Genomic DNA, 23,645 nt, shown 5'->3' on the forward strand with positions numbered 1-23,645 from the left:
AGCTAAACATGACGGTAAATCTCAATTGGAGTGGAGCCCCATCCAAGATATCTCCTCGTGGGATCTTAATGATCCTTAGAAAAGTGAGGAATCAGCCCAGGTCTACATGACAGAAGCTGGGACCTCCGTTTCCAAGAAGGTTCCCCTGCTTAAACCAGTATATGTCAAGGCCCATCTTAACTTTGCCAATGACCATTTGGATGATACAGAGGAGTCATGGGGGAAGGTTTTGTGGTCAGATGAGACCAAAATGGAACTTTTTGGTCATAACTCCACCAACTGTGTTTGAAGGAAGACGAATAATAACTTGAACTACACCACCACCAGAACTACGTGACAGGACTTGGTCAATGACTTGGAAAGAGCTGGGACCAACGTTTCCAAGGTGACTGTTTATAATACACTAAGACGTCATGGTTTGAAATCATGCATGGCACGGAAGGTTACCGTTTAAACCAGCACACGTCAAGGCCCGTCTTAAGTTTGCTAATGACCATTTGTATAATACAGAGGAGTCACAGGAGAAAGTTTTGTGGTCAGATGAGACCAAAATGGAACTTTTTGATCACAATTCCACTAACCGTGTTTTGAAGAAGATGAATGATGAGTTCCATCCCAAGGACACCATCGTTACTGTCAAGCATGGGGGTGGTAGCATCATGCTTTGGGGGTATTTTGCTGCACATGGGATATGACGACTGCACTGTATTAAGAAGAGGATGACCGTGGCCATATATTGTGAGATTTTGAGAACAACCTCTTTCCCTCAGTCAGAGTGTTGAAGATGGATCGTGGCTGGGTCTTTCAACGTGACAATAATAGCCAGAAAAACCAAGGAGTGGCTCCGTAAAAAGCATATAAAGGTTCTGGGATGGCCTAGCCAGTCTCCAGACCTAAACCCAATTGAAAATCTTTGGAGGGAGCTGAAACTCCATGTTTCTCATCGACAGCCCAGAACCTGTCTGATCTAGAGAAGATCTGTGTGGAGGAGTGGGCCAAAATTCCTCCTGGAGTGTGTGTAAACCTGGTGAACAACTACAGGAAATGTTTGACCACTGTAATTGCAAACAAAGGCTACTGTACCAAATATTAACATTGGTTTTCTCAGGTGTTCAAATACTTATTTGCAACTGTATCACACAAATAAATCGTTAAAAAATCATACATTGCGATTTGTGGATTTTTCTTTTCAGATTATCTCTTTTACAGTGGACATGCACCGACGATAAAAATTTCATACCCCCTACATGATTTCTAAGTGGGAGAACTTGCAAATATAGCAGGGTGTTCAAATACTCATTTTCTTCTCTGTACATCTCTCGAAGTCTCTGCGCCCTTTGCACAGTGGTCTTTGCACCGGACTATTGTTCAATAAGTACACTCATTTCAAACTGCTCTAATTGCTAGAGGATTCCGCATCTTTTTGCACGTTTGTCAAATAAAAAATAACACTTATTCAAATGTACCAGGATTACCAGCAGGCTTTTATTTCTCGATGATTTTTTTCTGTTCTTTTTTGTCTCAAAACGTTCTGTAAATTGACTGCCTGTCAGACTGGAGTAGTTCCAACTATCAGAGACAAATTCCATGTGTTTTTTGACATAATTTGCAAAAAAAGGTGATTCTGATGTGCCGAAGAAAGACAATGTACATGTGCATAAAGGGAAGAGGGGAGTGAGGCTACAGGAAGAAGGGATAGTGAGGGTTGATGACTTTAAATACTTAGTGAGCAGTTACAAGCAAAGGTGAGCGTGGTAAGGAAGAAACCGGTCCAAGCAGTTACAAACAGCAAGGATGAAAAGCAACAATCATAAGCCTGCCACAATGTACCAGTTAGAGACTGGCACTGAGGAGACAACAGGATGCAGACCTGGAGATGTAGGAATTGAAGATGTTGAGGATCTCTGTGGGAGTGACCAGATTAAATGTGATTAAAAAATCAGGTTGCCTGAGGGATGGTCAAGGTTAAAAGATTTGAGACAAAGTTAGAAAGAACAGATTTCGATGGTTTGGATATGTCCCAAGGAGAAAGAGTGTAGTGATAGAAGGATGATGAGGATTGAGCTGCCAAGCACAAGATCTTAAGGAATACCAAAGATGTTGATAGATATGATGAGGCAAGACACAATGGCACTTGATGTTCGAAAGATGATGCAGAAAATAGGCTTACGTAAAAAAGGATGACACACTATGGGGGCCCCTAACAGGATAATCTGAAAGGAAAAGAAGAGGAGCAAAGCAAATGTGTTTGTATAGCACATTTCATACACAAGGTAACTAAATGCGCTTTGTGATTAAAAGCATTTCAAAACAAAGAAATAAAAAAGCGTAAATTGCAAGAAATGTAATTTAAAGATGGAAATACTCTTAAAGTATGAGGAAAAAAGGTTTTATCCTTGATGCAAAAACATTCACACTTGGGGCTGAGTTCATTTCTTTTGGCAACTTATCCTATTTGTGTGCAGCATAAGAGGAAAATGCTGGTTCACCATGCTCGGTTTGGATTCTGCCCTACACTATTTGAGTTAGGTCTGTCGATCTCAGAGCCCTACTGGGTTTATATTCCATGAGGATTTCTTTCATGTATTCGGGACTTCAACCATTTAGTGGTTTATAGATCAGCAGCAGAACTTTGAAATCTATTCTCAAAATGACTGGTAGCCAGTGTAAAGACTTTAGAATTGGGGTAATATCCTCTTTTAATCAAATCAATCAAAAGCCTCTATTGTCATTATATGACTGTTGATACGAGATAATGAGGGCTTCTCTTCAAGGTGGTTGAACCAATAAAATAAAAGAACATCTTGAATATGAGGTAAGGAAGTCAAAAATACAGTAGTCCCTCGACTTGCGAACGTATCTTATAACGAAAAATTCATGTTCTGAAACTCCTCAGAAAAATATTGTCTCTCGGAACGAAGGAAATTCAGGACACGAATAGAAAAAATGGGCACCTGGATTCCCCAAATTCCACCAAACTTAGACATCCTGAATCTTGGTTTGTGTGGCACGATAGAGCTCCTCTCCCATTGGCTATCACCATAGCATCCTCCTGTCATCCCTTTTGCCCGTAGGGACGTCAGTCTTTACCCATGGTGCACTTCCCGTATATGGGTTTGTGTGGTGCGATAGAACTGCTCTTCCATTGGCTATTGGCGTAGCATCTTCCTGGCATCCCATTGGCTAAGAGGGAAATCTCTGCAGCAGTCCATGATAGTCCTCAGTGGAAAAGAGAGACATTTTAACAGCTGGTCTTGTTCCTCACTCCAGGCTGTGGATGTCTGGTGATGTATCTGCTGCTCCTTCAGCATCTGCCGGTGGTTTTATTTTGTCCTTTTTTAGTTTTTGTTTGTTTTTTGGAATGCTGTCTTTTAATAAAGCTCGGAGCGGCATTTTTGGGTGTTTCACAGGCGGATTTCAGCCAAAGCTACCTCACCCTGCTCCGGCTAGTTAGCTTGCTCGACTCGCCTGTTGCGAAATCAGGGATGCGGCATCTGAATAATGTTTTTTTATTTTAAAATAGTATTGGCAAAGGTGAATTAATATACAGACATTCTTGATCATGGCACATTGAAATCTCATACTGGCACTTTGATTTAGACTGCGACTGGATCTTCCATTGCAAGGTTTATGTAAATTAAAAAAACAACAAACATTAAAATGACAATGAATAAAATGTTCTGAAAGTGAGTTTTTATAGGTTGGCATCTCTGTTATTGTAAATTTCTGAATAGTCCAAAGATGTCTATTAACAGTCCATGTTTAGGAATTGTCTTTTTTGGGTGAAGGGGGGCGTAGAAATAGTCTATGAATCGTCTAGATTCTGCCGCTGTACAAACAGAAGCATGAAAATATTGATCATATGTTCAACGCCCAGTTCTGTGTCAGTAGTTTTTTCGACGTAAAGTGTTTTGTATGGTAATATGAAATTGGCTTCTGAGAATTTGACCCACCTTTGGTCCAGCCCAGTCCTTTTGGAACTGCTGCTAAAATGAATCTGTTCAAACCATGCACTTTGTCAAATGCTCACTTCCCATGTTTAGATTGGGTTTGTCAATAAATGTTGTTGTTTTTAACAGGTTTATAATGAACAGATCAGGGATTTGCTAGCTAATGAAGGTCCTCTTGCAGTCAGAGAGGACCGTGATAAAGGAGTGGTTGTTCAGGGCCTCACACTCTACCAGGTTTGTAGCCACTCTGTTTTATGAACACTGTCTCATAATCCATAGAATATTGTCATCGACAGATATATGCAAACTAAAATCCATTTGGTTTTCTAAAGTTGGCAATTCAGTTTGTTGGTACAGTACTGGACACACTCCATGAATGATGTCTTTGCGCAGCCAAAATCTGCTGAGAACATTCTCCAGGCTTTGGACTCTGGCAATCAAAACAGGACACAGCACCCAACCGATATGAATGACAGTTCTTCCAGGTCCCATGCCGTGTTCCAGGTATTTCTCTTTAGTCCCACTTAAATTGTCCAAAAGGACAGATGTTTTGACAAATACAAAAAAGAAGTTGAATAGTCACTATTCACATATTGAAGCTTTACAATAACTAACCTTTTTTCCAGATATACTTGCGACAGCAGGACAAAACTGCTATGCTTAATCCCAATGTGTGTGTTGCCAAAATGAGTTTAATTGACCTGGCAGGCTCAGAAAGAGCCAGTGCTACTAATGCGAATGGGCAACGCTTGCGTGAAGGTGCAAACATCAACCGCTCACTCCTTGCCCTGGTGAACGTTATAAATGCTCTCGCTGATCACAAGGTGAGTTACATTATTTATTTTGTATTAGTGTACCTCTTGATAACAATTTAATATAACAAGAATTTGTGTATCATATTTCATACACCAAGTCCATCAGTGGAAAGCAGGATTTCATTAGAAGCTGAAAGTGAAACCTTTTCACATTACAATTGAAATTTCCTTCTTTGCCCATGTGCCTGTAGAATCCATTTGATACTTCTGTTTGTAATACAGTAGCATGAAAAAGTTTTACCGCCTTTTCGAATTCTATTTTTTCATTGTTTCGCCACATTAACATTTAAGATCATCAAGCAAATATAAATAGACAAAAAAAACAAGTGAACTTTATTTAATCTAGTTAGGGAAAACTGTTCAGGTACCTGGCCCTGTGTGAAAAGGTAATGGCCCCCTATATCTAATTATTAGTTCGGCCACTCTAAACGGCACCAACTGAAATCAAGAGTTTTCTCTAATGAGTCTCTGTGGAGATATCTTGTCCGACTCTTCCCTGCAGAATTGTTTGAACTCGGCAAAAAATAAATAAATTCCCTACATGAATGGTTCTTTAAAGGTCTTCTACTGAATTTCAGTCAAATTCATCTATGAATGTTAATTGGCACATTCCAGAATCTTCATTTTGTTTTTTAAAGACAGAAGTTACGTTGTTTTAGATCTTTATACTGCTGCACTTTTGTAATTTATTAGTGCACGTCAGCTTGAGGTCACAAAATGTTGGCTGAACATTCTCCTTCAGGATTTTCTGTTAAAGAGCAGAATTAATGGTTCCATCAATCACAGCAAGTTGTCCAGGTCCTGAAGTAACTGAACAGCCCAAGACATCACATTACTACCTCAATGTTTGACTGTTGGTGTTATTTCCCCCCCTGAAATGCTGTTCTTTTATGCTGGAAGTAACAAGACACATATCCTCCAAAAAGCTCAACAATAAGAAAATCTTAAATTTCCAATACTGCTTGTGGATCATAGGTATTGGAAATGTAAAAAAACAAAAATCCTTTATAATAAAATGAGACCTACTAATATCTAGCTTTCTAGTGATATGTATTCATATTGTTATGCTATTTTGTAGCCTTTTTCCTTATTGAAATTGTTTACTCCAGTATAATGTTTAATCATTTAGCTCTGGTGTGGTGTAGAGTTTCCTGCAAGAAGTAATGAGAAATGCAGGATACATTGACCAACATTTCAATCTTACGTTGCAGTAATATATTTCAATGAGGTGCCAACTGGCATTGGTTCTTATCTTCCACATCACACTTCCCCACCTCACCAGAGCAAAGGTAGAAGTACGCAAGTGGATTATATTTTGTGGAGACGATCTTGAAAGAGGTTGACTGTAAGGTAGTAGTAGGGGACAGTGTAGCGCGACAGCATGGGATGGTGGTGTGTAGGATGACTCTGGTGGTGGGATGGAAGAGTAAGAAGACAGGAAGAGCAGGGAACCATGTGGTCGAAGCTGAGAAAGGAAGATTGTTGTGCGGCATTTGGAAAGAGGTGAGAGAGACTCTCGATGGACAGGAGGAGCTTCCGGAAGACTGGACTCGACAGCCAAGGTGATCAGAGAGACAGGCAGGAGAGTTATTGCTGTGTTTTCTGGTAGGAAAGGGTAGAAGGAAACTTGGTGGTGGAACCTTAAAATACAGGCAGCCTTGCAAGGAAATAGGCTAGCTAAGAAGAAGTAGGACACAGAGAACTGAGGAGAGGCGAAAGGACTACCTTGAGATACGACATAGGACAAAGGTAGAGGTGGCGAAGGCTAAATGAGGCATAAAGTGATCAGAGACTTCTGGTCGACAAGGTTAGAGTTTAGCCATCGCACTCGCAAATCTGCACAGTTGAGCATGAAAATCACGAACGTAAAATTTGTTAAGAGTAGAAATGCATTGACATTCTCAGCGCACATAAAAACCAATCCTGCGCAGTGAACCACATGTGACTTTTTGTTTTTTAACATGGAAGCACAAGGTCTCCTGCGAGTTTCCTTTTTTTTTTTTTTTTGAGTAATAACGGTCTGGTCTGAAGCCAAAGTAGAAAGTGCAGGTTGAGATGGTGTACAATGTTAAACTACCACCTTGGCACAGCCTGATTGAGGATGAAAGCATAGACAATGCAGTGCACAAAACCTCATTCTATATTTTAAATATAGGATGCAACATAACATTAACCTTAAAACTGTTTGGGAACATCATTGAGCTTTCAATATGGGTTGCTAAAGGTATTCTGCGTCAATAAATCAGTTTTACAGCAAGAAACACAGACAGGGATATTATTGTGGGTTAAAAAAAATGAAACAAAGTTGCAAGCGACCTTTAAAATTTACAGTTCATAGTTTGCTTGTTTGAGTTAGCAATGTATTTTTTTGTTTGTTGACATATTCATTGTAAGTTTGCAAAAACGCAAAATTGTTCTTAAAAATATTCTGATGGTAATATAAATGCTGGATACTGAATCTTTAAATGAGCCATGAAACTTCAATAGATGGCACTGATCTGACCACAGTGCATACGTCTGTTGGTCACAGTGGTCGAAGGGGGCGCTCACGGGCTTGGTGTGTTTGCTCAGACATTTAAAAATTAGAGGGAACGTTGGTCTTTATATTAATTCATGGGTTTATTTCATAAACGGTGACAAAAGAAGCCTGATCCTAAACCATTAGTATTCACCCAGAAACAGGAAATGCAAGTTAATCATACTGACCATTTTCTGAAGTGATGCCAAAAGCACATGTTCCAAGGTGCTTCACGTACTGCGAGTGCCTTTACATCAAAAGTGATCAACATCATGAGCCATGTCAAAGGAAATTCACTTTGACTTGATCTAAGGTCTAACTTTAGACTAGTCTGTCCATATACTCGTATCTAAATGCGGTCATTTTCTCCCGTAGTACTGCGTGATCTTAAAGTTGAAAACCTTTCCCTCTACACGCTTCAGGGAGATATAGATCATCTACTGCTATCTTTCATCAATGGATTGACAATTAGATACCGCCATAAATTACGCGAGATTATAACAATACATCATGATGAAACTAAATGATTTGATTATATGAATATTTTGTTTTGAAATTGAATGTCTGTTGACCTCTTTAAAAATGTCTGTCTCAGTGCAATGTTATTATTATTATTATGGTTATGGTATTAGGTAACAACTACATACTTGGGTATAACAACTCGGTAAGTTATTTTAAGGTCTTGAGATTTCATCCCTAATCACACCTGCAACTTTATCTGCCCGCATGACTGGTGGACCAAACCTGTAACTTTATATCTGCGGGTAGGAGTGACCACACCCGTACATTTTTCAAATGTGAGTGACTGCACTTAGAAGACTGAGGAGAAGTGAAAACAATACATTGAGATGCGACGTAGGGCAAAGGTAGAGGTGGCAAAGGCTAAAAAAGAGGCATATGAAGACATACACCAGGTTGGAAGGGGCAGAAAAGAATATCAACAGGTTGGCCAGAAAGAAGGATAGATATGTGAAGGATATGCAGCAGGTAAGGGTGATTAAGGATAGAGAAGAAAATTTCACTGGTGCCAGTAGTGTGCTTAATAGATGAAAAGAAGATGAATGATGAATGAAGACAATGAGAGAGAAGAGTAGAAGAGGCAACTGTGAAGGACCAGGAAGTGTCAATGATTAGTAAGGGGAAAGTTAGAAAAGCACTCCAGTGGATGAAAAATGTAAAGGCAGTTGATGATGACCTGATGACATACCGGTTGAAGTATGGAAGAAATTTGGAGAGGTGGCTGTGGAGTTTTTTTTACCAACTTATTCAACAGAATAAGCCCAGAAGATTTCTGTAGAATGGAGGAAAAGTGTGCTAGTTCCCATTTTACAGAGAAGGGCAGAAGGAGCTACATTGTGTCTTTGTGGATCTAGATAAATTATATGACAGAGTACCAAGAGAGGAACTGCGGTACTGCATACATAACTCTGGTGTGGCGGAGTAATATGTTAGAATAGGACAGGACATGTATGAGGGCACCAGAACAGTGCCATAGGTGTGACAGAAAAATTTAAGGTGGAGGTGGTACTACATCAGGGATCAGCTCTGAGCCCCATCCTGTTTGCTGTGGTAATGGGTAAATTTACTGATGAGGTTAGACTGCAATCCCCCTGACACTTGATGTTTGCAGATGATTTTGTGATTTGCAGTGAAAGCAGGGAGCAGGTGGAGGAACAATTAGAAAGGTGGGGGCATGCACTGAAAAGGAGAGGAATGAAGATTGGCCAAAGTAAAACAGGATATAGGTGTGTGAATGAGAGCGGTGAGGGGGTGCTCCAGCGAGAAGAGATGGCGAGGGTGGACAACTTCAAATGCTTCTGGTCAACAATCCAGAACAATTGTGAGTGTCGTAAGGAAATGAAGACACAGGTCCAACCAGTTTTGAACAGCTGTCAGAAGGATGAAGGGCAAAGTTTATGAAATAGTGGTGAGGCTGGCCGTGATGTACGGATTAGAGACGGTGGCACTGAAGAGACAACAACAGACAAGGTTCGAGAGAGCAGACTTCGATGGTTTGGACATGTCCAGAGGTGAGAGAGTGAGTATCTTGGTTGAAGGTTGCTGAGGATGGAGAGAAGAAGAGAAAAGAGCGAGAGGAAGACCAAAGACAAGGTTGATGGATGTTGTGAGGGAAGATATGAGGGCAGTGGGTGTTAGAGAGGAAGATGCAGGAGATAGGCACACTTGAAAACTGAAAGTGTACAGAAAGTCACAAACAAACCAAGCGAGATGTATTCTCGTACAGCACCGAATGTCCGTGTGGCACTGTTGTGACGTCACTTCCAGCCCGCCGCTGTTATATCTCTTCCATTTCGCCTATGTGGCGCCGTCCTCGATAAGTGGAACTTTTGCTCGGAAGGAGAACGGAGGCTGTGTCTCTCACCATCTACAGCCCGTTCTGGCCACATCTCCACAAATCTTTTTTTTTTATTTTTTTATTTTATTTTTTTTTTAAACCTGATAAATAAAACCATGAATCGCTAAACAAAGCAACCGTAAGCAAACAAAGCAAACGCAAGTCTATGTAAGCATATTAAACATACCAAAAGAGCATTGCAAGCAAAACGAGAGCAAATATGAGAACTTTTATTTACAATTAATCCATGTACTCCAACACCCTGTAAAAGGACGTAACCCCGTCAACACAATTGCTAAACTCGACATTGCATACCATATTGTCACAAGTTTTTAAAATGTTTTAAACCAACCTTTGGTTGCTGAAAAACTTAGTCCACGAGGGGGTGAAGCCCTCAATGCAGCTTGAGGTTCATCACACATTTCGCTTCCTTATTAAAAGTTATTAAAGCGTTTTTATAGATGTTTGGCACATCATTCTTTATGTAATGTTCCACTGATTCATTCGCGCCATAATGGCGTCGCAAAAGCGTAATTTCTGCCGTCTTTGATCATATCCAAAAGTTTTACTATGCCGATCTACCAGCTTCGGTTTCCTCAGTCACTGGGATGTTTTTCTGCACTCTGCTGTCCACAAAGCGAATGCAGCTCCCTTTCAAACCTCTTATTTTGCAACTTTCTCTTCAACCTTGGTGTTTTAGGGGCATTTTTAAGATCAAGCACAGCGCTTTGGATGCAGTTTGATTTAGAGAGGTTGTCACGCACACACACTAACAGTGTAGTAAATAGCAGTGATGGAGGGAGGGGGAGAGAGAGAGTTGCTGGGTGAGGCTTCGATGATGTGCAGCCAATCAGCTCCAAAGAGCCATGAGGTTTGATTGTGTGACTGTTGTCTGTCTCTCTTTTTGCTTAAATAATATAGTACATGCTGCAAGACGATCCGGCCTTTTTTTAGTGTGTGTGTGTGTGTGTGTGTGTGTGGGTGTGGGTGTGGTGTGTGGGTGTGGGTGTGGGTGTGTGGGCGTGTGTGTGTGTGTGTGTGTGTGCGATGCACTGAAGACGCAATAGGTGAAGCACAAGGTAGTGTGAGGGATTAAAGTATACTCGAGCGCAACCCAGGTACGCAGTTTTGATATGTTGTAATTCTTCTCCAAGTTGCTACAACTGCTATTGGGTAGGATGGCACACAATGGAGTTTCCTCAGCACAGTATATCTGAATTCGAATGCTAGTTTATTTGTATTTTCTATTTTTATTTCCAGATGTGAGCACTTTTACACATTTTCTCCCGTCTAGCGGTCGTAGGGAGCATTTGTTTTGTATTTATTTTAAAAAATCACAACTTTTGATAGAAATGAGCTAGAGACTTGCTTCTTTTTTTGACATACTCAGAGATTTATGATGGGCCAGATTAAATCATCCAACAAGCATTCCTGGTGTGAAGCCTAATAATAAGACTGTGACAGTCACACTCACAATTACAAAATTTAGAGTGTCCAATTAATGCATATTTTTGGGATGTGGGAGGAAACCGGACTGCCCGTAGAAAACCTACGCAGGCTCAGGGAGAACATGCAAACTCCACACAGGTGAGGCCGGGATTGAACCCCGGTCCTGAGAACTGTGAGTCCAGCGCTTTACAGCTGCTCCACCGTGCCGCCCCGGTAAACCTCAAATTTAAAAATATAAATAAATATAAGAAATATATAAAGTATAAAATAAATAAAGTAATACTGATATAAGGATCTTGTTTTAATTTAGTTACAAATGTACTCATACTTACAGTGAAGAAAATGAGTATTTGAACACCCTGTTATATTGCAAGTTTTCCCACTTAGAAATCATGGAGGGGTCTGAAATTTTCATTGTAGGTGCATGTTGACTGTGAGAGAAAGATAATCTAAAAAGAAAAATCCAGGAATTACAATGTATTTTATTATTTTTGTGATACAGCTGCAAATAAGTTTTCCAACACCTGTTTATCAGCTAGAATTCTGAGCCTCAAAGAACTGTTAGTCCGCCTTTAAAAGTCTACCTCCACTCCATGCATAAAGACACCTGTCCACCCCATACAATCAGTAAGACTCAAACTTGTAACATGGCCAAGACCAAAGAGTTGTCCAAAGACACCGGAGACAAAATTGTACCACTCCACACGTCTGGAAAGGGCTTTGGAGAAATTGCCAAGCAGCTTGGTGAAAAAAGGTCCAGCAATCATTAGAGAATGGAAGAAGCTAAACATGATGGTCACTCTCAATCGGAGTGTAGCCCCATGCAAGATATCACCTTGTGGGGTCTCAGTGATCCTTAGAAAGGTGAAGAATCAGCCCAGAACTACACGACAGGACTTGGTCAATGACTTTAAAAGAGCTGGGACCAACGTTTCCAAGGTGACTGTTTATAATACACTAAGATGTCATGGTTTGAAATCATGCATGGCACGGAAGGTTACCGTTTAAACCAGCACACGTCAAGGCCCGTCTTGAGTTTGCCAATGACCATTTGGATGATACAGAGGAGTCACGGGAGGAAGTTTTGTGGTCAGATGAGACCAAAATGGAACTTTTTCATCACAATTCCACTAACCGTGTTTTGAGGAATACGAATGATGAGTTCCATCCCAAAAATACCATCCCTACTGTGAAGCATGGGGGTGGTAGCATCATGCTTTGGGGGTGTTTTTCTGCACATGGGACAGGACAACAGCATTGTATTAAGGAGAGGTTGATCGTGGGCATGTATTGTGAGATTTTGGGGAACAGCCTCGTTCACTCAGTCATAGCTTTGAAGATGGGTCATGGCTGGGCCTTTCAACGTGACAATGACCCGAAGCACACAGCCAGGAAAACCAAGGAGTGCCTCCGTAAGAAGTATATCAAGGTTCTGGCGTTGCCTTGCCAGTCTCCCGAACTACACCCAATAGAAAATCTTTGGAGTGAGCTAAACCTCTGTGGGTTTCAGCGACAACCCAGAAACCTGTCTGATCTAGAGATCAAAGTAGAGGAGTGGGGCAAAATCCCTCCTGCAGTGTGTGCTAACCTGGTGAACAAATACAAGAAACGTTTGACCTCAGTCATTCCAAACAAAGGCTACTTTACCAAATATTACCATTGGTTTTCTCAGGTTTTAAATACTTATTTGCAGCAATATCACACAAATCAATATTTAAAAAAATCATACATTGTGATTTCTGGATTTTTCTTTTTAGATTATCTCTCTCACAGTGGACATGCACCTACGATAAAAAATTTAGTTCCCTCCATGATTTCTAAGTGGGAGAACTTGCAATATAGCAGGGTCTTCAAATACTTATTTTCTTCACTGTAATGTGAAATCTTCGCTCATTTATTGAGCACAAAAGCTATTTTAGTAGGAAGAATTTGGCAACACATTTATTATGCCTTTTGTCATTCTGTGGTAGAGCAATTGATTATTCTCCTTTTCACTTTATGGCACTAGCTTAAATATATTTCTAATAAACAAATACAAACAAAAATATAGTATTGTACGACGTCAATGACAATGCGGTGAAGATATACTTTCAAATTCAGATACAGGTTTTACCCAATATCACTGACAAACATTTAATTTTGATAAAAAATATCCATCGATCCAACATAAGGCAAATCCTGCCAAAGTAAATTTTATTCAGTTAACCTTCTGTATATGCCCCTGAAACAGCACTAAAGGTTCACTTGATAATAATTACGTAGCTGGTGTTTTTTTTTTTTTTTTTTTTTTTTTTTTTTTTTTTTAACAGCTGTCATAGAAATTTGTCAATTTGACAACTTGGTTTCTATGTGAGTTCATGAAGACGTGGTCATTTGACTGTCTGTCTGACTTGTTTGGTCAAGTGGGGTCAAGGCAGAACTCTCCCTCGGAAACCAAAACTGAGAAAACAATAAAATGGAATTTTCAAAATGAAAGTCGTCACCTTAATTTTGCTCAGTGTAATTCAGTAAAAGTACAGTTTCATTTTAAAAAAATATAAAAACAATACTACCAATAGTGTTGCACTAAAACTACCCTGTCAAGTAGATCTTATCCCCAAAAAATTAACTTGTAATTTAAGCGCTCAGTGTTCAATGTGTTGGTCTGTGGCCAAAATAATTTTATGAGGTCTTTTGAGGTAGATCTCATCTCTTCCTGACATTGTATTTATGGAAGCAATGAGGGTGAGTGGGTGAAGTCCACATTCTCATCTTTTTTTTTTTTTCATTCTCATCATGTTTTCACCCGCACAAGTTACTTTGTCTGTCCGTCTGTCAGAAGGATTACACAAAAACTACTTGACCCTGGGGTAAAAAAATTGAATTTTGTGGAAAGCTGCTTTGACCTGAATATGAAACCATTACGTGCCTGTGTACATATGGGGCAAAGTACAGATCACGTCTTTTTTATAGAAAGCGTTCTTCGAATACACATTGTTTTGTTGTTGTTGATGTTGTTGTTTTCCCCCTTTTTGCTTGTAGTTCACAATAGCAACAAGGATCCAACTGGGTACTTGAATGTTTTTTTTTTTTTTTTTTTTTAATTAACTCAACACACCCTCCTCTACAGGGGCAGCATGGGTAAACTAATGGTGAGCATGTCTGCCTCCCAGTACTGAGGTTATGGTTTCCATTCAGCACAGCCTTGATGTGTGGTTTATATGTTCCCAATGTCTTGCTTGGGTTTTCTCCAGGCTTCCTCCCACATTCCGAAAAAGCATGCATGCTAGGTTAATTGCAGACTCCAAATTGCCCTGCCAAGCTGCACATTATCACTGTTGGGTAAAATACTTGTATCGCTAAAATCCCTACTTTTTATGAAAACAAATGACATCTTGCTTTAGTTACCAAACACCGCTATGCTCAGGTTGGTATTATACCTCATATTGCTATCTTATACAATTGCACACTAACATCAACACAAAACAATCCCAAATCATGTTTATACACTAATTTAATGTGGTAAAAATGTCTAGTTTATCTTTGCTGTAATTTATTAAAATGTTAGAATTTGGCACTTGTTCCATGTGAGTCTACTCTTTCACCGGGCTTTATTTGTCAAAATCAAATGACTGTGGTTACATTGTCTTACCCAACTTTTTTACCCACAGGTCTTACAGCCATTAGTGATGCAAAATATTAAACGATGAGCTGAATAAGCAGTTTCATAGAAGGAAATGAATTTGCACACATGGACCTTTATGGTTGACACAGTTCAGTGCACCAAAGCATTACAGTGATCCATTTTTAATAAAATATATATATATATATATTTATTTGCAAGCCAATAATGATAACTTCCTGTTTCTCAAGAACAATACAATAACCTTTTAACTGTAGTTTCTGCCCACCTGGACAAAGGTCGTCGAAGGTTTGTCCCAACAAAACATGACATCACTATGAACCCTTTCCGGGTAGGGGTTGCAAATTTGCAACACGTTTAATATAATCGAAAATTTTAAGTCCAGAGTATCATTTTCTGAAAGTATCAGATTTTTCTCTCTGCAAAATTACATTTAGTCCAAAGTGGGTTAAAACAAATTTCAACAATATTTGTTTCATCTGACCCATGAAAGCAAGTTGTCAGCATCCCCAATTCCTACTAAAATGTATACCAATTTTTACAAATATGTAATAAAGTGTGCTTTTGCAATAATTAGGCTATAATCACAGACTTCAAAAGCTACTTATCCTGCTTTTAGATACAGTAAGGCAAAAAAAATATTTATTCAGCCACTAATTGTGCATATTCTCCTAGTGGGGAAAAAAAAGGTGGTACTTCATCTATGCGGGACAAAATGACATTGGCTGGTGGGGTAATCCACAAAATCACATTTATTAGCAAATTATGGAGGAAAAAAAATAATTTGGTTCCCTAAAAAAAGCTACATTTCTGTCTCTCACAGACCTCTAACTGCAAGAGGTTCTGGTGTTCTCCACTCGTTACTATATTAATGGTACCGGTTTGTACTTATGAGTGTGAAACACACCTGTCCACAATTTCAAACAATCAAAATTCAAACTCCATGAAGGCCAAGACGAAAGAGCTGTCAAATGACGCCTGAAACAAATTCATAGGCCTTCACGAGGCAGGGAAAACTGAATCTGCAATCTTTAAGCATCTTGGTAAGAAGAAATCAACCGGAGGAACAATTATGAGAAAGTGGAAGACATACAAACCACTGATAAGCTCTCTCAATCTGGGGTTCCACCCAAAAATTTAGCCTTTGGGATCAAAATGATCACAAAAACAATGAGTAAGAATTCCAGAACCACACGAGGGGAACCTTGGGAATTACCTGCAGAGAGTTCTGCCCAAAGTAACTAAGGCTATCAGTAACACTACACCGCCAGGGACTCAAATCCTGCAGCCCCAGATGTGTCCCCCTGCTTAAACCAGTACATGTCCTGGTCCATCTGAATTTTGCTGTAGAGCATTTGGATGATCCATAAGAGGATTGGGAGAATGCCATATGGTCACATGTAACCAAAGAACTTTTTTGTATATACTGTACTCAATTTGTCGTGTTTTGATGAGAAAGAATGCTAAATTGCATACAAAGAACACCATACCTTTCCTGAAGCATGAAAACATCTGACTTTGGGGCTGATCTGTGTCAAGAAACGAATGAAAGGGGCAGTGAATTGTGAGATTTTCAGTGAAAAACTCCTTCTATCAACAAGGGCATTGGAGGTAAACTGTGGCAGGGTCTTTCAGCATGACAGCACCCACACACTGCCCGGGCAATGGAGTGACTTCGTCAGAAGCATTTCCAGGTCTTTGAGTGGCCTAGCGAGTCTGCAGATCTCAACCCCATAGAACATTTCGGCGGACAAAAGATCTAAAAAAAAGATGAAAATAAAGTTACACGATCCAAAGAAATCACCGAACAGTTGATAAAATAAATCAAATCAATCAGTGTGGAAAGGGTTACACAAACCTTTGGTAAAGTTTTAGGCTTCCAGCGAACCATAGGTGAGAGCCATTATCCTCCAATAGGAAAAATCATGGAAGAGTAGTGAGCCTTCTCAGGACTAACAAGGTTTAAGTTTAATCTTTTTATAAGGTGTGTGTGTGTGTGTGTGTGTGTGTGTGTGTGTGTGTGTGGTGTGTGTGTGTGTGTGTTGTGTGTGTGTGTGTGTGTGCGTGTGTGTGTGTGTTATTACATCTGGTTTAAATGTAGTACAGTGTTTCAAAAAAAGAACATCACATCAGTAAAGCATGGTAGAGGTGATTTGATGATCATGAAGTGTTTCCGTCCTTCAGCACCGAGACAACTTGCTGTTACTGATGAAGCAATAATTTCTACTCTCAAACAGTAAATCCTGAAGGAGAATGTTCAGCCATCAGTTTGTGTCCTCAAGCTGAAGCACAATTCTGCAACAGGTCAATAATCCAAGACACACCAACAGCTCAACTTCTGAATTTCTTGAAAGGACAAATTTAAGGTTTTGTGTGGTCTAGTCAAAGTCCAGACTTGAATCCAATTTAAATCTAGCCTTATTATTCATGGTTGAAAACGCTAAATTTTTGCTGAATTAAAATAATTCTGCAAGAGGCAAAAATATCTCCACTAAAATGTGAAAGACTCGTGCCAGTCGTAGAAAACGCTTAATTTGAATTGTTGCTGCTGCTGCTGATGGCCCAACCCAATGACCACATTTATTTCATGATGTATTGAGAGGGGTAATTACTTTTTCACACGGTGCCAGGTAAGTTTTTCCTTCTTCCTCATACATGAAATTAACATTTGAAAACACCATCTTAATTAACATTGGTTATATTTTAAATTAAATGTACTTTATATTGGATTTTATTTCATTTATACATTTATATATTTTTTTAGAATATGTAATGTTTACTGTAAAGCAGGTTCTCTTGCATTTTTTAAGCGATTACAAATCAAATTTGATTGAATCCATAAATTCTTTCATTCTTTCTTGGTTTTCGCCCGAAAAGTCCCCATTTTGGGCAAGAATGTGTTTTTCACAAAAGGCACTGCTGATTTTACAGTTTAAGTAAATATTTGATCCAAGTTAGATCCATGTCTGTGTAGTATTTGCAGACCATTCCTTAAAGGAGGACTTTGTCCAAAATTCACGTGTATGATAAACCCTCCAATCTGAAGTAATATTAGTATTACATATATTTTGATATGAATGTAAAAAAGAAAAAACAAACATTTTTTAAATCCGAACGATATCTGGCTATGTGCCAACTTCCACAGCTAAACCCGGAAGAAATACCCTTGACCCCGCCCCTTGACATTGCCAGTGCTTAGCATTACAGACCATTCGTTCTATCTAGGTCTAGATTTTTAAATTTTCATGAAAATAGCTCCGGAAAATTTAGTAAAAATTCCCTAGAATTGTCCCAATATTAGTTGACAACATTGAACAAACATGCGTTTGAGTTCGTTGTTTTGCTTTCACAAGCGTAGCCAGGTTGAGGCACTATCACTAGTAAGAGTAACGCCCCTCCCCTCGCATTCTATCAAGACTTCGCCTATTTTGTGTGGTCTTGACATTAATTTACGTGTTTATTTCATAAACGTTAACTGAAAAGACTGCTCCAACCAGTATTCATCCGGAAACAGGAAATGCAAGTTAACCGTACTGAGCATGTACGAAAGCGCACATTCAGAACTGCTTCACGTAATGCGAACGCATTTACGTCAACAGTCATCAACATCATGAGCCATGTCAAAGGAAATTCAGTTTCACCAGGCAGGGGTGCTCTTTACGTCGATCACAAGGCAGAGTGATGGCGTTATAAAAAAAACAAAAAACAGACTATCATCCACCTCGTCGCTTGATTCAGATGTGGCCTATACCTCGAGCGCATGCACATATAGGTGCGTTCTAGCAAGACGTCCTCCTATTTACGGCAGTCCCATGGTGCGTTCTAGGATATATTTTTGTGTATATTCTATATCTATACTATAATATGTATAATGTAGGGAAAAGGACAATTTTAGATGTCTTTTCACTGAATAGTTCACTTAATTCTGCCCATTTTTTTTTTTTTTTTTTTTTTTTGGTCAGGACTTGGAAATTTTACTTTCATTTTTTGTCTGAATTCTGTTCACAAATATCGCCAGAATGCACCACAGCCATCAATTTTTTGCAAAAATTTCCGGGGGGGCCATTACCCCTGGACACCCCTAGTACTGACATTTGTATTTTCAGGAATTTTCACAAAAGTCCACTTCCATCTCTAGTGTAAGCAACAAGATACTTTATGAGGAGGCATGGTGTCGCAGCTGTAAAGCATTGGCTTCACAGTTATGAGGACCTGGGTTGAATCCCGGAGATCCCTGTGTGGAGTTTGTGTGTCGTCCCTGTGCCTCTGTGGGTGTACCCTGCTTCCTGCCCGTTGACAATCAGGATTGGCTCCAGCACTCCCGCGACCTTCGTGCGGATAAGCAGCTAAGAAAATGGATGGATGAGTATATTCATGTAATCACTTTCGGGAAGTTCCCCCCCTTTTTTTTTTCTTTTTTTTTTACATTTTATATACCAGATATAAATAAACCATTTGATAGTCCTACGCCGTACTCAGAAAATAAGCTCGCATTTTCAAGATCTCCGAGGTCCATATTTTTCGACTGTTGTTATTGTTCGTCGTCAGCGTCACGCCCCCTCTCAGCACGTGAATTTCCGCCTGTATCTATTCTGGATCAAACACATAGGCTTGAACATTGTACATTATTTTTGTTTTGTTTGTTTGAAATTTTCACAAAAATCGGCCAGAAAATGCCATATAGTGGACATTCTTTATTCGGTGAAACGTATCCACGAGCAATGGGGGTTTAGAACAGGAAGGACTGCAGGCGTGGCAAACGGTGATTGGCTGTCAGTTTTCCAACCGGGGTCATTGGAATGTCTGAGCGAGAGCGGAATTTCAATAATACTTTTCCAGGTTAGAGATGTTACTAGGTGAAATCTGTGCATAATTTTGGCATTAAAAGAAACACTGTACCCTCATCTACTAACTTTTAATGTGTGCTCACATTCCTATTATTTTTAACAAAGTTCTCCTTTAACACACTCGGGTATGCTTTTAATTTCATTTGTCAGTACCACCTATGAAAATGCTTGGCTCTTCAAGAGCCACTATTATGACCAACATTAAAAAACAGAGGTATACTAGGGAAAAGTGTACATGAAATATATTTAGTTATAATTCCTAAAAGCTGTACTTAATTTTGTAAATCACTCACAATATGGATGGTATGAAAATTAATGCTGCTTGATTGTAGCCCTAAAAATGCTTTTAAGTGACTTAGTGTATTCACTTATGGTAAATTAAAAATTTACCTAAAAATACTTTGACTTGTTTAGATTAAAAAAAAAAAAAAGCTTAAACCATTGTAACATTGTGAACTTTTAATTCAGTGACTCATTTATAAGGGAGCCTATGCATCACTTGTGTTTGAGAACCGTTGATTTACTTGAGTGACAATGAAAGGGGAAAATCGAGGGTGTTCGATGCTTTGCCAAGTGCAATGCAAAAACACCTTAAAACTATTTAAAAGACCGCATTATTAATCAGTTATAAATAATATATAATTACCAAAAATACATGGCTATTTTAAGTCACTAAACTGTTGTGATTCATATACCTTTTACCGGGAGGGGTTGCAAATTTGCAACAAAAATATAATCGAAAATTTTAAGTCCAGAGTATCATTTTCTAAAAGTATCAAATTTTTCTCTCTGCAAAATTTCATTTGGTCCAGAGAGGGTTAACAATAAAAGGGACACAAGTGTTTTACTTAAAAGTAGATAACATTAACAACAGTTTGAACATAAAATCAAACACTGCCTCTGCCAATTGGAGCTGAGGATTCAGTTCAGCTGAAGTTAGCAACTCCACAGGCAGGATTTCAGCCTTTCAATCTTCACTGAGCACGCTCACTTGTCTATCAACTGCTAACTCCTCACTCATCTCAAGTGACCTCTCCGTAGAAATTGCGTCACTGACCAATCAGAGGCCAGAGATCTCCATAAACCACTCCCCTTTTTTTTTGCATTCGCAGTTCCCTCAGACAACGTTGCATGGTCCAGTATAACTTTTGTTAGCGTTTTATTGCGTATTTGGGTTCTTTAACAATAGATATGGTTAAGAGGTGTAGTCACGGACTTTGTAATAGTGACGACAGGTATCCTGAAAGGCTAGTTGGTGGAGTTCAATTCGTACCCTTTCCAAAACCGAAGACCCGGTACGAAAAATGTCTTCAATGGATCAAACTTTGTGGAAGACGGCATGATCAACTGAATCCATCTCAAATCAACCGGAACAGAAGAGCGAGTACGAAAAATGTCTTCGATGGATCAAACTTTGTGGAAGATCGCATGATCAACTGAATCCATCTCAAATCAACCGGAACAGAAGACCGAGTAAGAAAAATGTCTTTGATGGATCAAACTTTGTGGAAGATCGTATGATCAACTGAATCCATCTAAAATCAACCGGAACAGATATGTTTGCACGAAGTTAAGCCCTATATTTGATTTTCAATACATGTCTCATATAAATGAATTAGCAGTTCTTCGCTTGGATAACATAGCTACGTGTGAATGATTGACACACTTGATCTGTGTTGAGCGATATTTTGCGATGATCTGACTGCACAAACGTGTCTCTGTTCGGCGGCTCCCAAGCTAAGCTAAACCGGACTTTGTTTGCAAGAAGGTATGCCCTATATTTGATTTCCAATACATGTCTCATATAAATGAATTAGCAGTTCTTCGCTTGCATAACATAGCTACGTGTGAATGAGTGACACACTTGATCTGTGTTGAGCAATATTTTGCGATGATCTGACTGCACAAACGTGTCTCTGTTCCGCGGCTCCCGAGCTAAGCTAAACCGGACTAGCGAGTCCTAAAAGCCTTCGACGTGCACCGAGACACCAAGACTGAAGGAAGGATGTTTGAGAACACTATAAAGTAGTGATTGCTGTACTCGGTCGGGACTTACGTAGGTTCGGCACTAATTCAAGAATAATTATTGAAGGGAGCGTGTGACTTTACACAAAGAAAACGAGAGAAACAGCTCGTAAATCAACCCTCGTCTTCTTTTCCTTCATACGGCGGTTCACAAACGGCTATACAGATACACATACAGATTCTGCTCACAAGTGTGATATGTAACACGAAAATAGGAAACTGTCAATGACAAATTCGTCTTTGGGTTATAATATATTATATTATGTGGCTTTTCGGTCTTCCTCTGACTCCGGAAAGATCTCGCGCTAATATCAATGGTTTCTCCGTCAATATGCATGTAAATACCATTGAAATACCCCTCGCTGAAATACTTGAAGCCCTGCTGTCTGCTTTTCAACGATATGTCACTATTCGCTAAGAATGCAAGTGAGAAATCACCTGGTAAATCGGACATTTTCGCTCTAGTCTTTTCTTCCTGCGCCGCCATTTTTGCTAATTGTTTGTCTGAGATTAGCACACATGGGGTGACGTAACTTCAGGAGGCGTGGTTAAGTGCCCTGTACGGAGGGGTCAATTATGGCCAGCTTGTCATTCCATTAATGTGGAATGCTGGGAATAGTTAGTACAGACTAGTGAAGTCTTCTACACCAGCCTCCACAAGCATTGAAATTGTGAGGTTTATTTGTTGTATGGACTTAAAAAAGTGATTCCCAAACAGTGTGCCAGGGTACATTAGTGTGCCGTGAGTGCTCTTCAGGTGTGGCATGGGAAGTTATCCAATTTTATGTTATTGCTAAAAAAAAAAAAAACATTTATTCCAAGAAATAATGTCTTTATTCATCTATTTATGCCAATGAGGCACAATGACAGACAGAACAAAAAAATCCTCTTCTATTAGATGGCAGGAAGTACATACAGTAATTAATCGATCCATTTTTGGTGACATTTACTTTTGTTGGTGTGCCGTGGGATTTTTCAATTGTAAAATATGTGCCTTGGCTCTATAACGGTTGGAAATCACTGATTTAAAACATTTTGGTTTCCTATCAATGACGTCAACAGCTCAGCTTTTAAAGTTGAACCCAGACATTTACATACACTGTGCAAAAACTCACATTTGATTTTTTTCTTTTTCCTTTTGTCTCACTCTCTGAAGTCATTTAATGCTAAATTCCTGTTTCAGGTCAGTCAAGATCACCATCAATATTTAATTAGGTAAATGCCACACTAATGATTGAATTTCATAGAGAATTTTATATTTTCATCATTGTCAAAACTTTATATCCATAAAAAGCACTACCTTCAAAGAATACAGGGTAAGCCCAGAAGATGAGGTAATGGCTTTGGGAGCTTCTGATATCTTAACTGATGTGAGCTAATTGATGGCACACCTGGGGATGTACATAAGGCCACACCTCAAACACTGTTTCCTTGTTTGATATCATGGAAAAATCAAAACAAATTGGACAGGAAATCATACAAAGAATTGTAACGCTCAACTAGTTTGGCTCATCCCTGGTTCAATTTCAAGATACTGGACTAGAAAGTACCACATTCTCAAACAATTATACGCATGTATAAATGGGAATGTGCAGCCATCACACTGCTCAGGAGGAAGACAGGCTCTGTGTCACAGAGATGGGTTTTGGTCCAAAATCTGCAATTCAACCCCAGAACAAAGGCTAAAGACCTTGTGAAGATGTTGGATGAAGCTGGTAAGTGTCATTATCCAACTTGTGCCAACTTGGGCTGAAAGGCCACTCATTGAGAATGAAGCCATTTCTTTGAAAGAAGCATAATAAAAGACTACAGTTTCTGAAAAGAGACTAAGACTAAGATCTCAACTTTTGCAGACATGTCCTGTGGTCTGATGAAAGTAAAGTGGAGCTGTTTTGCCAAAATGACCAACGGTACATCAGAAGGAAAAAGTTGGAAGGTTTTGTAGACCTAAGAACACCATACCAACTGTGAAGCATGGATTTAGCAGAATCATGTTTTGGGGCTGTTTTTCTGAAGCAGAAACTGGAGCTCATCATAAAATAGACAGCATCATGAATAAAGAA

General features: G+C 39.3%; 1 protein-coding gene across 1 annotated transcript in view; it reads left to right on the top strand.

Annotated features, from left to right (window-relative positions):
• The window catches only part of kif18a (kinesin family member 18A), an 88,590-nt gene that overhangs the window by 4,213 nt on the left and 60,732 nt on the right, over positions 1-23,645 (top strand). The window contains exons 4-6 of the mRNA XM_061815511.1: positions 4,080-4,184; positions 4,344-4,454; positions 4,577-4,774. Coding sequence (XP_061671495.1) covers positions 4,080-4,184; positions 4,344-4,454; positions 4,577-4,774 — 414 coding nt within the window. The remainder of the gene's footprint in view (positions 1-4,079; positions 4,185-4,343; positions 4,455-4,576; positions 4,775-23,645) is intronic.

Source organism: Syngnathoides biaculeatus, chromosome 3 (assembly GCF_019802595.1).
Source record: "Syngnathoides biaculeatus isolate LvHL_M chromosome 3, ASM1980259v1, whole genome shotgun sequence".
NCBI classification, from domain to species: domain Eukaryota; kingdom Metazoa; phylum Chordata; class Actinopteri; order Syngnathiformes; family Syngnathidae; genus Syngnathoides; species Syngnathoides biaculeatus.